The sequence below is a fragment of the Pongo abelii genome, chromosome 3 (genome assembly GCF_028885655.2).
Source record: "Pongo abelii isolate AG06213 chromosome 3, NHGRI_mPonAbe1-v2.0_pri, whole genome shotgun sequence".
NCBI lineage: Eukaryota > Metazoa > Chordata > Mammalia > Primates > Hominidae > Pongo > Pongo abelii.
In genome coordinates this window covers 47989824-48006257 of record NC_071988.2, presented here as the reverse complement: position 1 = coordinate 48006257, position 16434 = coordinate 47989824, and the positions used below count along the sequence as shown (strand labels likewise).

General features: G+C 35.5%; 1 protein-coding gene across 18 annotated transcripts in view; it reads left to right on the top strand.

The window, feature by feature from the left end:
• FRYL (FRY like transcription coactivator) overlaps positions 1–16434 on the top strand; it is a 276985-nt gene that overhangs the window by 232287 nt on the left and 28264 nt on the right. For all 18 annotated transcript variants that reach the window (XM_063723410.1, XM_054553891.2, XM_063723409.1 and 15 more), the window contains 9 exons: positions 828–922; positions 1988–2595; positions 2880–2977; positions 7107–7277; positions 8217–8357; positions 11543–11740; positions 14579–14740; positions 14870–14944; positions 15260–15436. In XM_063723410.1, the coding sequence (XP_063579480.1) occupies positions 828–922; positions 1988–2595; positions 2880–2977; positions 7107–7277; positions 8217–8357; positions 11543–11740; positions 14579–14740; positions 14870–14944; positions 15260–15436 (1725 nt within the window). The remainder of the gene's footprint in view (positions 1–827; positions 923–1987; positions 2596–2879; positions 2978–7106; positions 7278–8216; positions 8358–11542; positions 11741–14578; positions 14741–14869; positions 14945–15259; positions 15437–16434) is intronic.

The following is a 16434-nucleotide window of genomic DNA, read 5'->3' as shown; positions in this document are numbered from 1 at the left end:
AATTGATGGGAAACTACTCAGACATTTTGAGGGAAGGAGGGTGATGGATGTGATTTCTTTTTTTAAAAACTCATTCTGACATTGGGGTGAAATCTGTAGGGAGGGCAAGAGTGGAGGCAAGAGAGGTCAGGAGGTTAAGAGTCCAGCTGAAATGGTGGTAGCTTAGATTAAGGGAAGTTAGGCAGGTAGAGGAAAGTGGTCAGATTTTTAATGTGTATTTTAAAAGTGATATTTTTGGCCAGGCACAGTGGCTCACACCTATAATCCCAGCACTTTGGGAGGCTGAAACGGGTGGATCACCTGAGATCAAGAGTTGGAGACCACCCTGGCCAACATGGCGAAATCTGTCTCTACTAAAAATACAAAAATTAGCTAGGTGTGCAGGCGCATGCCTGTAGTCCCAGCTACTCGGGAGGCTGAGGCAGGAGAATCACTTGAATCCAGGAGGCAGAGGTTGCAGTGAGCCAAGATTGCACCACTACACTCCAGCCTGGGCAATAGAGCAAGACTACATCTCAAATAACAAACAAACAAAAGTAATATTTTCAAGACTTGCTGGAGGATTCAGTTTAGATGTGAAAGAAACAAGGATGGTTCCTAGATTTCTGACCTGAGCAATTTTGAGTAAATTGTGGCACCATTACAATCAATTTATACGGCATTGATTTGATGAGTTTGCATCAATCAGCAAGGTCATGTTGCCCAAGAGTTTAATCATTTTATAACATAACATGGAGTTTGTTCTAATTTAAAATCCCATTAGGAAGTCCATTGCAGTTTCTTTATTCCAGAGCATAATTAATTAAAATCTGCCTTTTTCCCCCCAGGGATTTGTGATTGAGCTGCTTCTCACATTGGAATCTGCAATTGATACTTTGGCGGAAACCATGAAGCATTATGATCTTCTTTCTGCCCTTTCTCAGTAAGAATTTAAACCAGGCAACCTAATATAGAGAGAACTTGAATAGCTAACTACATATAGCTATAACTTTTAAAATTCTAATATTGTTAGTAAGCACAATACCGCCCAAATTAGATGGATTACCAGTGGGGAGATCGGCCGCAGACAGTGAGGACTTGAGAAAAATCCAAGTGCTGATTTTAGCAGTGCTGTTCTTCTTCTAATGTGCTGGTTAGAGATCTTTCTGCTGCGCCACTTCATTCCTGCCACATTCAGGATTCAGCATCCTGTTGCTCCCCCAGCTATCTGGGAGCCTTAAGGCTCTCCCACCTTTTCACGTATTGTTCCTTCTCCCTGCAGCAGCCTCTCTCCCCACTTTTTCTACCTTGCAAGCCCAGAATTGACTAGTCCTTCAAGTCCCATCCCAAATGTCACTTCCTAGCTAAGCATTTCTAACTCCTTCAGGATAGTGCTAATTATTCCATCCTTTGGGTTCTCATAGTGATTTTTTCATATTTTAATAATAGCAATTAGCAGGCTATAAATTTATCCATTTACGTATCTATCCCCTTTCAAAAGACTTGTCTAACATTCCTTCCTTTTCTATACAGCTGGCAAACATAAAAAGCATTCAGTCAATATTTTCTTAATAAAAATTGGATGTGAGGTAGGAGGAGAAATCGAAAATTTTTGAGCTTAGTTCTTTTGAAAAGAGTGTGTCATTGACAGAAATAGGGACATCAGGACCATCAAGTTTGAGGACAAGACAAATGAAGTCAGCTTTGGACATAATGTATGCCTAAATCTCAGAGCTGAACATTGTTAGCAATTACTATAGCAGAATTTTCTCAGCAAGTAGAGCCTCCTCTCAACTCAAAGGAAACTGTTAGCCACAAGAGAAAACGTACTGTTGTACATTTTGTTTGAATTTGGAGGGAAAACTGAAATTTGATTCAACAAAGTCAGATATACTGAAAAATTATTTTTCTGGTACCAGTTACTATTTTTCAGTGTTTTCAGAAGTAAAATTAATTTAGCAAAAGAAGTGACTGGGTATGCATTCATCTATTCTTTCTTTTTTTTAAGAACCTCATATCATGATCCTATAATGGGAAACAAGTATGCAGCTAACAGGAAAAGCACTGGACAACTCAATCTAAGCACAAGTCCCATTAATAGTAGCAGTTATTTGGGATATAACAGTAATGCAAGAAGTAACTCTTTGAGATTAAGTTTGATTGGTGACCGACGAGGTGACCGGCGGCGGAGTAACACACTGGATATAATGGATGGACGGATAAACCATAGCAGTAGTTTAGCAAGGACTAGAAGCCTTTCCTCTCTAAGAGAGAAAGGAATGTATGATGTGCAGTCCACTACTGAGCCTACCAACTTGATGGCCACCGTTTTTTGGATAGCAGCATCTTTATTAGAATCAGATTATGAATATGAATACCTCCTGGCTCTCAGGCTTCTCAACAAACTGCTTATCCATTTGCCTTTGGATAAATCAGAGAGTCGAGAGAAGATTGAAAATGTACAAAGCAAATTGAAATGGACTAATTTTCCAGGACTTCAACAGCTCTTCCTTAAGGGTTTTACCTCAGCATCTACACAAGAAATGACCGTGCACCTCCTCAGTAAACTCATTTCTGTCTCCAAACATACATTGGTGGATCCTTCCCAATTGTCAGGTGATGTTAATATAATTGCACCAGCACTTTGCATTTTATGCAGTAAAATGTAAACTAATCATTTGTTTTGAAATCTACTAATTTCTGCTTTTTGCAAATAGTCCTAGTTTTTATATGCTAGGTAGCTTAAATTATTTGGTAAAAGCCAGAAAAGAATTAGAAGATCGAGTATCCCAGGAAATGACAAGAAAATGGTTTCTGTGAACCATCTAAAAAAAACCTTTAACTTTTAAAATAATGTGCAATAAAATTGGTTATTGTTTGCTTTTTTTTTGTTTTGATAGGCTTTCCTCTTAACATCCTTTGCTTATTGCCTCACTTAATCCAGCATTTTGACAGCCCAACTCAGTTTTGCAAAGAAACAGCTAGTCGAATAGCAAAGGTAAGCAAATGTTATGCTGAAAGGTAACACTATAGGGAAATTATTTTGTAGTCTATGTTAAAGGAGGGGGAAATCTCTTAAAAATCCTTTTATTGTCACTTCCCTTATGAATTTTGCATTTAAATTTTTATTTTTATGCACATAAAGAACTTGCATAGTAATGGTGTAAGTTACAACTGCTCAAATGACAGTAAATAAAATTATTTAGTTAGAGTAACACTCCTCTGAGTCTTTTTCTGCTCTTTTTCCATACTTCTGCCTGTCTGTCTCTCATTCATTCGTTTATTCACTACCAAATATTTACTGAGCACTGGGTTAGATGCTACAAATACATGATAAGCAAAGTAGATAGTGTACTTTATCATGGGGAATGCAGTGAAGTAAATAGACAGTAATCAGAGAGTCTGATTTGGTATTTTATCGGGGCAGGGGGAGGGTGGGGAGCAGAATCCTCAAGGAGCACACAAAACAGAAGTCTTTCTAGAGGAAGTGATATCTAAGCTGACTTAGGTCACTATCGAAGAATGGATAGGAATAACCAAAGTAAGATCCCTGGATGAGAGGCAAAGAGTGGAGTTCAGGGTTTGAAGTTTTCTAGGCAGAAGAAATTACAGATGCAAAGGTTCTGAGGAAGAAGAGGGCATAATGTATTTTAGGATTTGGAAAATTCTCTGTCCCTTTTTGTTTGCCTTTTTTCCTTTTAACAGTCTTTCTCTTCATCTTCTCTCTCTACTCCATTCTTTTTTTCTTCCTTATTTGGCTCTTTTACCTTCAAAAATCATACTGTTTTAGAAACAGTGATGTAGCTATTTGTAAATCATCTGTTAACATTTGTTTAAAAGTATTATGGCTCTTAACCTTAATGTTAGAAGAATGTGATTTTGATTTATATATTTTTGTAAATCATCTGTTAACATTTGTTTAAAAGTATTATAGCTCTTAACCTTCATGTTAAAAGAATGTGATTTTGACATTTTATATTTTTAGTAGTCCCCTCTCAAGAACAATAAGGAACTCTGAAACAGCCTGCCTTTTGCTTAAATATAATTCATAACTTTTTTCAGTCATTGAGTCTGGAGGAAAAAAGGCTTTTCAGACTGAAAATATAAACAGTTCTAAGAGGGAGTTATATAAATTTACAAGTAGCATACATATAATAGGAAATTTGGTGAACTGGGGGAGGTGAGTGAATAGCAAGATAAGTAAAAGAACTTGGCTAAAGTACCGGGAGAAAAAAAAAAAAAGGAAGTTTTTCTACAGAAGAGAACAAGCAAATAAAATCCCCAGAAAAAGCTTTTTATGTAAGCAATTTTTTTTTAAAGCTGGGATTTGATTAACAAGTAGCACAGCAAGGGGAAAGAGCAAGCATGCAGAAAGCCAAATAAAACCCCCACCTTTCCATGGCCCAGATTGCAGCACTGCTAAGTGCACATTTATCTCCAGGTGCCAGCATAGTAAAGAAGGAAAATACTGGCAACCCAGTGAATCCCATTAGCGGTAATAAGAGTAAGAACCTTTTCACTATCTTGATAAATAACATTTAATAAATGATATGAAAATATTTAATAAAATATGCTCAACACCATCCCCAATTAAATTTCTAAATAAATTAGATAGGGAAAGATTCTTAATATAATTATTCTAAAAGCATGTATTTTAAAAGAGCCATTATTTTAGCTAATGGAAACATCTTCATTTCTTTAATAAAAATGGTGGTGGTAGGAAATAAGCCAAAAGTTGTCTTTTATTCTTGGTTTTTATTAAACTAATCCAGTAGAACATTAAATATCAGGAGAGGGTGAAAATTATGACTATTAGAAATATTGCCTTTTGAAAATGATTACTTGCCTAAAACCAACTGCCTGTATTTGCATTAATAAAGTCTAATAGTAATACAAAATTTATTAAAATAACTTTCATTTTAATATTTTAGTGACACATGATTAGAAAATTTGTGTAAACAAAGTTTTTTTCCCTACCTGAGGGGTTGGAAAGCAAATATAAGGGGGAAAATGTAAATTGGTTTACTTGGGGGTTTCAAGAAAATAAAAGGCATAAATCCCCTAAAAAGGGAAGTAGAAGCATTTAAGAGTGGCAACTGAAATGTGTTGAATGATTACTGCCTGCTAAATGCTGGGATAACTAAGGAGTGTGGCCTCCTAGCCTGAAGGATGTTATAGCTCCTTGAATATCGAGCTGCTGATATCGTGACCACAGTAGGGCCATGGAAATTCCCAAATATCTTTTATGTTTTTAAGAAATCAGATATGGCCTTCTGTGATTCATAAATTGTTTTTAAGTCTGTTTTCTTCCTGTTGGACAGCACACAAAGGTTCCCTCTCCGTATGCTTTTAGCAACCTGCAGGATGTGAATTAAATTGGTTCCTTAATTATTCTCTCACTTATAACTGTCAAGAGTAATTTTCTGCCATTATGTGCTCCTTCATTATGCAAATATCCCTAGTTCTACTGTTTGTGCCTTTGGAGAGCACAGAATTTCAAAATGAGGCAACACTTAAGACAAATATTTTTCTCTTTAGTGATTCATTATGGCAAAAATAGTGTGCTAAAAAAGTTTGTTATAAAACACACTCTTTTTGGATCGTATTTTAACCTGGCATTTCAAAAATTCCAAAATTAAATCTGTCACTTGTTCTATTATAAAATTGCACGGCACATATTCCAAGGAATTTTCTCCCTTTTCAAAAAATAAGTTTTTTAAAATCATTCCTTAAAAAAATTATTTAAGAATGTAAGAATTCTTGAAGAATGTTTTATTCTTCAGGAAAGTTTTTTATGTTTTAAAGAATTTAACAACTTGAGAAGTTGTAAAATTATGCGATTTTTAATAATATGTTAAATTATTACATTTTGAAATGCAAATAAGAAATACCAACCCATTTTTTCTTTTTCTTTCTGGTGTCTGTTTTATGGGCAAAACACTACTGCATGAAATCACCTGGTTTTAATGATTTTATAAAATAACTTCCCAGGTACTACTGTGTTAATAGTCTATGCACGACCTTGCATAACCTTTATATTTTGTGCTTGTTCCATGGTAATGTCCAAATGATGAATTTGAGGCCCTCCAAGCCTATTAAACATCTTCTGAATTACCAAAATTAGTGATATTCATTTGAAAGTTGAAGATGTATTTATTTAAAAGGACAGTTTCTTTACCAAATGCTGTAGGTAGTTGTAAAAATACATACAAGACATCCGTAAGATAGAAGAGTAAGGAAAAGGAAAACTAAAAGCAGAAATGACAATGAGGCTAGCCTTTTATGACAGATGGGTATGTAAGAGTAGCATGGCCTTTTTCCAGTTCTGCATAGCTCAGGTGTCCCCTGGGAGAGGCCAGGGAATATCCTCACCAATAACCCAGGGAACAAACAGACTAAGAAGTGCATTCAGTCAGTAAAATTCCCCCCAAACATTAGTTGGTTCAGATTCTTTAATATTGTATCAAACAAACATGAGAGTCAGTACATTTTGGAGTAGGCTCTAAAAGATTGGCCGAGGATCTTAGAGCTTTAGGTGATTTCCTGAAGAGCAGTTTGGGGTCCACCATGCAGATTGTCATCCATTGGAGATTCTGGAATCCAGATTTTATCAGAGCCGCAATGATGTCCTTTGACTGTCACACATGTTGAGGCTGTTTGCAACTGACTGCTCTACTGAGATACCCCGGACACAGCTGGAGGCTGAAGCATTTCCTCCCAGTCACAGCAGCTCGGAGCTTACCTGAGAATTCCGTAGTTATATCTGCCTGTGTAGGCACTTGTGCACTGATCCATCCTGGGTTTGACAAAGCAATTCCAAAATGATGTCCCAAGTTCACACCATACATGGTTTCTGCCAGAGACAGTTTACAGATCTTCAGACTGAATAAGGCCGTACTATTTAGTACCCACAAAGACATTAATCCTCTTTCTGTATTAGCTCTTACTATTCTGTGAAGAATGCCTTGTGCTTTTTTCTCATTTCACTTTTCTAACGTATTGAAGTAAAATGCATTAAAACCAATATACATCTAAATTATTTCATTAAGCAAATACATTTAGCATAAAATCAAGTTAAACTTGTGTCTTTATTTTAGGTGAATGAAATAATTTTATTTGTTTTCTAGGTTTGTGCAGAAGAAAAATGCCCAACACTTGTCAATCTGGCACACATGATGAGTTTGTACAGTACGCACACATATTCCAGAGACTGTTCTAACTGGATCAATGTCGTGTGCAGATACCTGCATGACTCCTTCTCAGATACAACATTTAATCTTGTGACTTATCTTGCAGAGGTAAATTTACCAAAAATATTTTCTTATTTACTATATATAATATGTAAATGTATACACATATATATATTTTAACTACTCTGTGGCACCTTATCAAGTTGATTTATATGCAGAAGCAGCACTGGTATTAACTGATACTCAAATTGTCTGAGAGTCAACATAGTTAACAATTTTTTAAGATAAAAATATAAGTACTTCCTATCAAGTGTAAAAGAAGTTTTTATAAAGGTGGGGTTTTTTTCCATGTCCAGTGTTTATATCCTTATTTACTGTCCTTAAGTGACATGAAACTCAAAATAATATACACTTTACCTAATTAAAAATGGAAAATGGGTTTTTAGTGGTCCTGATCCTAGAGAATGGTTATAATTTTTATTTCTACAAAATTAGGTTTTAGCTTAGAAATCTTTTCTAGAATAATAATTACAGCATACAAAAGTATTTCTTCTGGAAAAGTTTTTAGTTTGATGATACATTTGCTTCCTATCTAAAATATGATTTTGAGGCAGCAAAAAATAGATGATAAAGTAGCCCTAGAACAGCACAAAAAGTTAATATCTATTTGATGCCTAAGAAGTAACTTTATGCCCAGAAAAGTAAGTTACTAAGTAGATAGGCGCAAAGAAAAAGTCAAAAGCAAGAGATTCCTAGTCACTAAAAATGTTTGTCAGTTTATAATAAAGTAATACCTACTAAATTAGTTAAGGAAATAAAACACCATGATTTAGATGAAAAGTTATGGTCTAATTCTCCTTTCTGAACCAAGGAAAAATAACAGTAATAGACTCTGCCTTTCACTTTATTAGTCTCTAGATTTCTAATACACATAACTATAAACTCATAGGCTAAATCTGTGTTTTTCAACCTCTTAAATGTAAATATTGAGTTTTTATTCAACCTGATTAAAGTATACTTTAATATTACTTTTAACATTATTTTTAGCTATTAGAAAAAGGATTGTCCAGTATGCAGCAATCATTACTACAGATTATTTATAGTCTGTTGAGTCATATTGACCTGTCTGCAGCCCCAGCCAAGCAGTTTAATCTGGAGATCATAAAGATTATTGGCAAATATGTACAGGTGAGTGACCACAAAACTTACATATAACATTTTTCATCTAAAAATGATTTATAATCATACAATATTGGAAATGCCTTAAATGTCAAAGAATAGGGAAGTGGTTCAACCATAAATCATGTTTTCAGGATATTTGCAGTGTGGAAAATGTTCTCAATATAAGTGACAAAAACCAGAATCAGAATTAGTATGATTTCTACTTTTCGTATTAACAATTTCTGTAATGTTCTGTAATGATGGGAGGGAATGAATATACACATTGCAGCAGTCAAAACTCTGGAAATTAGGACTGTGACTCATTGGTTGTTTTTGTTTTTGTTTTGAGATGGAGTCTTGCTCTGTTGCCCAGGCTGGAGTGCAGTGGCGCAGTCTCGGCTCACTGCAGCCTCTGCCTCCTGGATTCAAGTGAGTCTCCTGCCTCAGCCTCCTAAGTAGCTGGGATTACAGGCATCTACCACCACACCCAGCTAATTTTTGTATTTTTAGTAGAGATAGGTTTCGCCATGTTGGCCAGGCTGGTCTCGAACTCCTGACCTCAGGTAATCTGCCCACCTCAGCCTCCCAAAGTGCTGGGATTACAGGCGTGAGCCACCGCGCCTGGCCTCATTGTTCTTTCTTTCTTCGCACCTTTCTGTTTTTTAATGAGATTCTACTTAGTGGGCATACACTACTTTTAGAAACAGAAAACCTCTTTGAAGAGTTTGCATTTTAGAGATTTTTTTTGTGTCTGATAAAAAGTGCCAGATATTTAGAAAGTGGAAAATTAAACTTGATTTAGATGTAAATGATGACAAGTTGGCCTGGTCTTTGCTGAATTTCACCTTTGAAATTCAGTTAAGCTGTCAGTTTGAGCTACCAGTTAAGAAAGGCATTGCTGAGCAGATCAGTAGGATGGATACAACTCACCAAAGAGAACAAGCTCATTAACAACCTTAATAGATTAATATGTTGTGTTTATACTCCAGTTACACATTTGCATTCACTGGAGCAGAACTTAGAATGGGAAATACTTAGCTGGCAACGAATTTATTCTAGTTCGTATCTGAAAGTAATAAAACTGTATCAAAATGTTTTCAGGATTCAGTTATGTAATCCAGGTTACCTCTTACATTCCCTTGAAAATCAGTGATTGCAGATATCCAAAAAATGGAAGATTTTCTGGTGGCCCTATTTATCTTGTGTCTTATCCTTCAGTGAGTGAGGCTTTACCAGATAGCAGTTATATCTCTTTCTAAAGCACATTTCTCTTTTCTTCTTACACCTTAAAAAAAAAACTTATAAAATATTTGCTGTATTTCACATAGAAACATATACCACATTGAATTCACTACCTTATGAACCATAGGTACATTTCTTATGTTCAGAACCACAAGCTCAACTTGCCAGTGGACAAGCAGGTAACCAGAAGGAGCATAGATTTGTGGCTAAGTGAACTGCACACTCCCCGTCTCAAAGGAGCAACACAACTTAGCTTCCTCTGGTGGTTTTCATGTTAGAATATGGGTCCAGTGTGGCGAGACTTCTCATTTTAAGAGAAGCTGGAAATCTACATTTTTCTGTAAAATCTCCTAATTTTAAAATGTTGACTCAATTTGTTTTCCAGATTTCTTTATAAATGTGTGAATCAAGATCATATTTAGCTGATGGCTCATCACAGCTGCTGGCTTGTGCTTTATTAAACAACTAAATATTTCACAGAATTGAATTATTGATAATCTTTTACATTTAAATGCAGCCAGCAATATAATTTATGAAAACATCCCTAAAGTTTAGCATTTCATGGTGCCCAGAGATTGTAATTATTTCTGTCAGAAAAAAAATGATGATTATTTCTACTTAGTCATGATTTTGTTAAATATAAACTGTTTTGTTTTGTTTTGTTTTGTTTTGAGATGGAGTCTCTTGCCCAGGCTGAAGTGCAGAGGTGCGATCTTGGCTCACTGCAACCTCTGCCTCCTGGGTTCAAGGATTGTCCTGCCTCAGCCTCCCAAGTAGCTGGAATTAGAGGCACGTACCACCATGCCTAGCTGATTTTTGTATTTTTAGTAGAGATGGGATTTCACCACATTGGCCAGGCCGGTGTCAAACTCCTGACCTCAAGTGATCTGCCTGCATTGGCCTCCCAAAGTACTGGGATTACAGGCGTGAGCCATTGCTCCCGGCCTTTAAACTACTTTTTACAGTGCTATTCTTAAAATGTCACAGTATCATGTAGACCTTTTTATTATCAAGTATTTTGTGTTTTAGGTGTCTTCATAGCAAGATGTTATGAACTCAATTGGATAGCGCAGTTCTGCCAAAGATTTTTTACTTCCTTTTTTTGGTGTCTTAATGGTTATTTTTCCTTCCTCAGATATCAGCTGTGAAAGAATATGTATAACATAATACAAGGTTGAGATGTGATTTTTGGTACCATAAATAAGAAGTAGTTTTTTCTATGTATCCTTTTCAGTGGGTGGTAAAAGAAAGATATTATAAAGTCTTTATCAAACATTGACTCTTCTCTACATATACATCTATCTCATAAATAATTCCTAGATTTTATTGGTAGGAATATACAAAACTAAGACAAGCAGAAAAAAAATTTTTTTAAATAGCCAAAATATGTAGGGAAAAAAAAAAAAACCTCACCCTACACAACTCAGTAATCCCTGAGAACATCACATTAGCATGGTATCTACTCTCAGTATTTGGGGCCTGGGCCATCAAGAAAAAAAGACTTAACTGTATTTTAGTATTTTAATATTTTTATGTCTAAAAAGGAAGGTATTCGTTAAAAAATTTTCATCTGCAAAGACTTAAAATACTTAAATTTTAGAGTCTCAAAGCTATAAACCATTCAGCTAAAAGTTGACATATATACAAATCTTTTGTTTACTACTACTGCCAAGTTACTGTATTAGTCTGTCGAAATTAATGATAATTACAAAGCACTTATTGGGAGAAAAGCAAGATATTTCAGTTGGGTAGCATTATTACATGTACAGTATCTGATAAATCTAACAGTACAAATAATAACTTGTGTTTTCTTTCCTTTTGTAACTCAAACCTTTCATTAAGGATCTTAAAAATGAGTAATTTTTACAAGTATTTTTGTAGAAATAATATTTTCATGGTGTACAGTAAATTGTTGTTCTTAGTTGAATGTGCATTTGTAACTTTTACGTGTCAATTATTTTTTAAACCAGAGTCCTTACTGGAAGGAAGCCCTTAACATATTAAAGCTGGTTGTGTCACGCTCTGCGAGTCTTGTCGTACCCAGTGATATCCCCAAGACCTATGGAGGAGATACAGGTTCTCCTGAAATATCCTTCACTAAAATTTTTAATAATGTTTCTAAGGAGTTGCCTGGGAAGACCTTAGATTTTCACTTTGATATATCTGAGGTAAGATGCTCAGAAATTGATGAAGGTACTCTACTAGGAATTTTCATTTGTTTATTTATTCATTCTTTGATTTAACAAACATTGATTGAGCTCATACCCAGTGTTAGACAATATGATAGCTGTTACGAACAACAAAGTGGGGATGGGGGGAAGGCCTGCTGTTAGAAAGCTTACTGTCTGTTAAAGAAACAGACTGTACATTCCCCATCTAAAAGAAACGTCACAACTTAGCTTCCCAACAGTGTTTAGCTTAACAGCTAAACATTGTAATCAACACTTGGCTGGAATACATTAAAAGTGCTAGGGGAATATGTAGCATCTATCTAAAGGAGTGGTTTCAGAAAGGAGCCAACATCTGAGCTGAGTGTTGAAAGACAAGTAATTCTAGATAGGCATCTATGGCAGTTTGAGGAGGGGAGGTTAAATGCAAAGAAATAGAGAATGTGTGAATGAAGGCTTGTAAGTGTGAGAAAGCATAGTGTTCCAGACACTTCCAACTAGTACAGCCTACCTTGGGCACAGAGCTCAAAAAAATGCAAGTAGAGTGTGATGAGAAATGAGGCTGAAGGCATAGGAAGGGGCAAGATCACGGGGATCTTGCATTTCATAGTAACAAGCTGGTTTTATCTAAACCAGTAGGAGCTCTTAAAGGATTTTTAGTTGGCGTATTAGGGTTTGCGTTTTAGGAGGATCACTCTAGCCACAGGATAGAAAATAGAGCAGGGAGGAGGAGAGGACAATTGGTAAGGAATCTGTTAGAAGAATTTGGGCAAAAGATAATGTGGGACTGTCCCAAGACAATTGCAGAGGTAATGAAGAAGGAAGAGAGATGGTTTACAAAAAGACCAAGGAAGTAACTTGATGGGATTTAATGGGAAAGTGGGGAAGAGGCATCAAGGATTTGATGAATGGCCTTGACAGGTAGATTAATGCTGCACCATTCAAGAGAGTGGGAATGCAGGAACAGATCTTACAGCAAGGAAGGAGAGGGGGCAATGAGTTCCGTCTTGGACATGTTGACTCAGAAGTGACCCAGAAACATACTAAAGGAGGTGCCTGGTGGTCAGTTAAATTTTGGGATCTGAAGTTTTAGAGGAAAACTTGGGTGGAAGTAACAAATTAAGGGTTTCAGTGTTGTATAAGTGGATGGCTGAAACCATGGAAGGAAAACTGAAAAGAACAGAAGGCAACAACTAAAGGAAACCTGAGAAACTGGGTATTTTAGGACTAGACAGAAGCAGGGGCCATCAGTCCAGAAGGAACCCTGAAGCCTGGCTATGCTGTATATTAATAAAAATCTCACTTAAAGATTTCTCATCCTTGCTGAGAGTCCCAATTTTTTTTTCCCTCTGGCACCTGAGCCCACTCTTGGTGCTTTGGTGCCATTGAAATGGTCTTTCGGAAGCCAAGGGAGGAACTTTTCAAGAAAGAAGTTATTGATCAAGTATTGTAAGGTTGAGAAAGATTAAAAATTGAAGCTCTACTTACTTTTTTGTTGAAAGAATTATATAGATAAAAAATGTTTTATTGCAGTTTAATCTTGGCATTAGAATTTATCCTAAACTTTATTTTTTTATATAGAAAGCATATTTGTTACTAATTTTTTAGTTAATAATATCTGAGAATTTCTAGCAAGATGTATGTATAATAGCATGGTAGTATGATAGAGAAGCTTGGCTTTCCTTTTCCTTCTGATTCAGAAATCGATCGTGTAACTTAATTATGTTATTTGAAGCAGTGATGCAAATTCTCAAAACATTTTGTATACTTAATTTCAATTTGTTGCATCAAAAATTCCTCAGTACCTGCCATGCATAGGCACTGGAGATACACCAGAGGTATAGAGGCAATCACACATGGTCCAATGGATACATGTGTAGTAGGGAAGTCAGGCACATAAACAGTTTACAGTCAGCATGGTAAGTGTCCAAGTTTGATTACACAGAGGTGGTGGTGGTAGAAGAGAAGGCCTCCTTAAAAGTCTGGAGTCATCATTAAAAGATGATTAGAAGTTTACTTAGTGGATATTCCATGCAGAGGGGCAACATAGGCTAAAACACGGGTCTATAAAAGAGCATGGTATGTTTGGAAAACAAGAGCAAGCTCAGTTTTGCTGGTGTGTGAAGTTCAGAGAGGGGGAAATGGTCGTAGTTGAGGGCTAGGGAGAGAAGGATGATCAGTTGAGCATAAAGGGACTCGTATGACATGCAGATGAGCTTGAATTTTATTTTCAAATGCAAATTTAAAACACTTTACAAAGTCAAATATAAATGAGTTTTTTATTATCATAGAATTTTTACTGAAATAAATTTTGGAAGTATTACACATCAGATTTGTAGTAAGAATCTACATAGAAATGTTCCTCTTTTGTTACTTCAGTATTTGCTAAACCACATTGCTGAAGCATACTTAACAATATGCTTTGAAAAAGCGCCAAAATTTAACAAATATTAAGTCTGAGTGGTAAGAAAACAGATGATTTTATATTTAAAATATAAATCTTTTTTATATTTTCTGAGTTTTGGGTATATTTTATAATCATGGTGGGGAAAGGTGGAGATGGTGGTTTTTAAAGAATGCAGATTATATTTAAAGTAGGAATAGGCTTTCTGATAATCTCAGATGTAAAATTATTATTTCCAATAAAGCCTCTTGATTAAAAAATATATATCTATCATTACCTTTGATCTTTGTTAACATCTGCCTCATGCAAAGTAATTTCTCTCCTCATGTTGTTTTTTTGTTTGTAAAAAATATTATAGGTGCACTGTTAACCCTTTTAAGTTTCTTTTATGTTGAAATATTTGAGCCAAACACTGACATTTTGTTTCTGTGTAGACACCAATTATTGGAAACAAATATGGTGATCAGCACAGTGCGGCTGGAAGAAATGGGAAACCAAAAGTTATTGCTGTCACTAGAAGTACTTCCTCAACTTCTTCTGGTTCTAATTCTAATGCCTTGGTTCCTGTTAGTTGGAAAAGGCCACAGTTATCACAGGTACATAAAGAATATCAAAATGGAACATTCATAGAATAGAAGAGTCAGTTTTGTTATAGGTGTGAAAACTTGAGAATTTGTCTTATTTTATCAGTAGTCCTAACATTTTAATTTTTTTTTTTTCTTTAGCGAAGAACAAGAGAAAAGCTAATGAATGTGCTTTCTCTCTGTGGTCCAGAATCTGGCCTCCCAAAGAACCCATCAGTGAGTAATCATGAAGTCCTGTGTCAAGGTCTTAAAGATCATGTTATTCCTTGAAGAAATTATCTGTCTCCTTGCTTGCCTTTTCTGATTTACCTTACTTACGGTATTAACTCAGAATGAAAAAAGATTTCTTATCTCTTGTAATACCTGGCAGCCATGCTAACTATGTGTTCAACTAGTTAAACATGAAGACCAAATTTAAGCTCTGAATTCATTGAAGAATGAGGCCTGCAGTGGCTTTGGGGTACTGATATCTCATACACAGAGTGACAAATCTGATGGATGGACTTTTTTTTTTTTTTAATTGGGCATCAGGTTGTATTTTCTTCTAATGAGGATTTGGAAGTCGGTGACCAACAGACTAGCCTAATTTCTACAACAGAAGACATAAATCAAGAGGAAGAAGTAGCTGTGGAAGATAATAGCAGTGAACAACAGTTTGGTGTTTTTAAGGATTTTGACTTTTTAGATGTTGAATTGGAAGATGCAGAGGTAAGGATGTGGGCTTTCTCTGTTAATATTTATAGAACAGTTGTATGAGAATTAAGGATTTGATCACAGGATCTTTCCTTATGGAGGTCAGTGTAAGGTCAAAAAGGTAAAAATCTAAATTAGGAACTAAATTTGATTACCACAATTAGTCAATAGAATAAGTCTGAGACAAAAGAGAAACATTCCATTTTTCTTCATCTTTATCTTTATAAAATTAAAAAATGGATTTCTTCAAAATTATTTTCAGGGTATGTTTAGACTTAAATGTTTTGCATGATTTGTCTTACAAACTAATATGCAGCCAAATGGTAAAAATTTATATGAAAATTGATTAAGGACAACTTTAAAGAGAGTTGCACTTACCACTAAATTGACTATCACAAAGGGTTTGTCTTTCTAGAACTCTTCCCTTTGGCAAATGACTGAGCTTCTTTCTTTGACGTTCGAAATCACTTTCTTCTTTATGATGTAGGTAACTCTCTCAAATGCCCGGTTTCATTTAATACTCAAAGCATTTCTCTTCGAAATTGATTTAGTCTGGATTATATTATATTGGTAGTTATGCCAGTTTAGATGCTTTTTAAATGGAATTTAAAACTCAAAAAGTAGATTTATTAGCCCACAAAACTAGTCCAGAATTAGAGCTTATATTTAGATATGGCTCAATGAAGTTTCTGGCTGTTTATCTGCAGTTCTCTAGGCTCTCCCCTTCTCTGCAAGTCAGCTTGACCTCAGATAGCAGCAAAACGGTCATCATTGCTAGGTAATCTTAGCCCCACACACAGCAGTGTTTGAAGGAGGTGAGAGTCACATCCAGAAATGCTCTCAGAAAAGTAAAGAAGTTGCTTTCCTAAATGCTCTTGGCAAACTTCTTGTAACATCTCATTGGCCCAAATTAGGACACATGCTACTTTCTGAAACAACCATTCTGTTAAATAGAATAGGATTGCCCTGGTTGTCTTAAGCTATTAGAGATCCATTCCTGTTGCTGAGCTCAG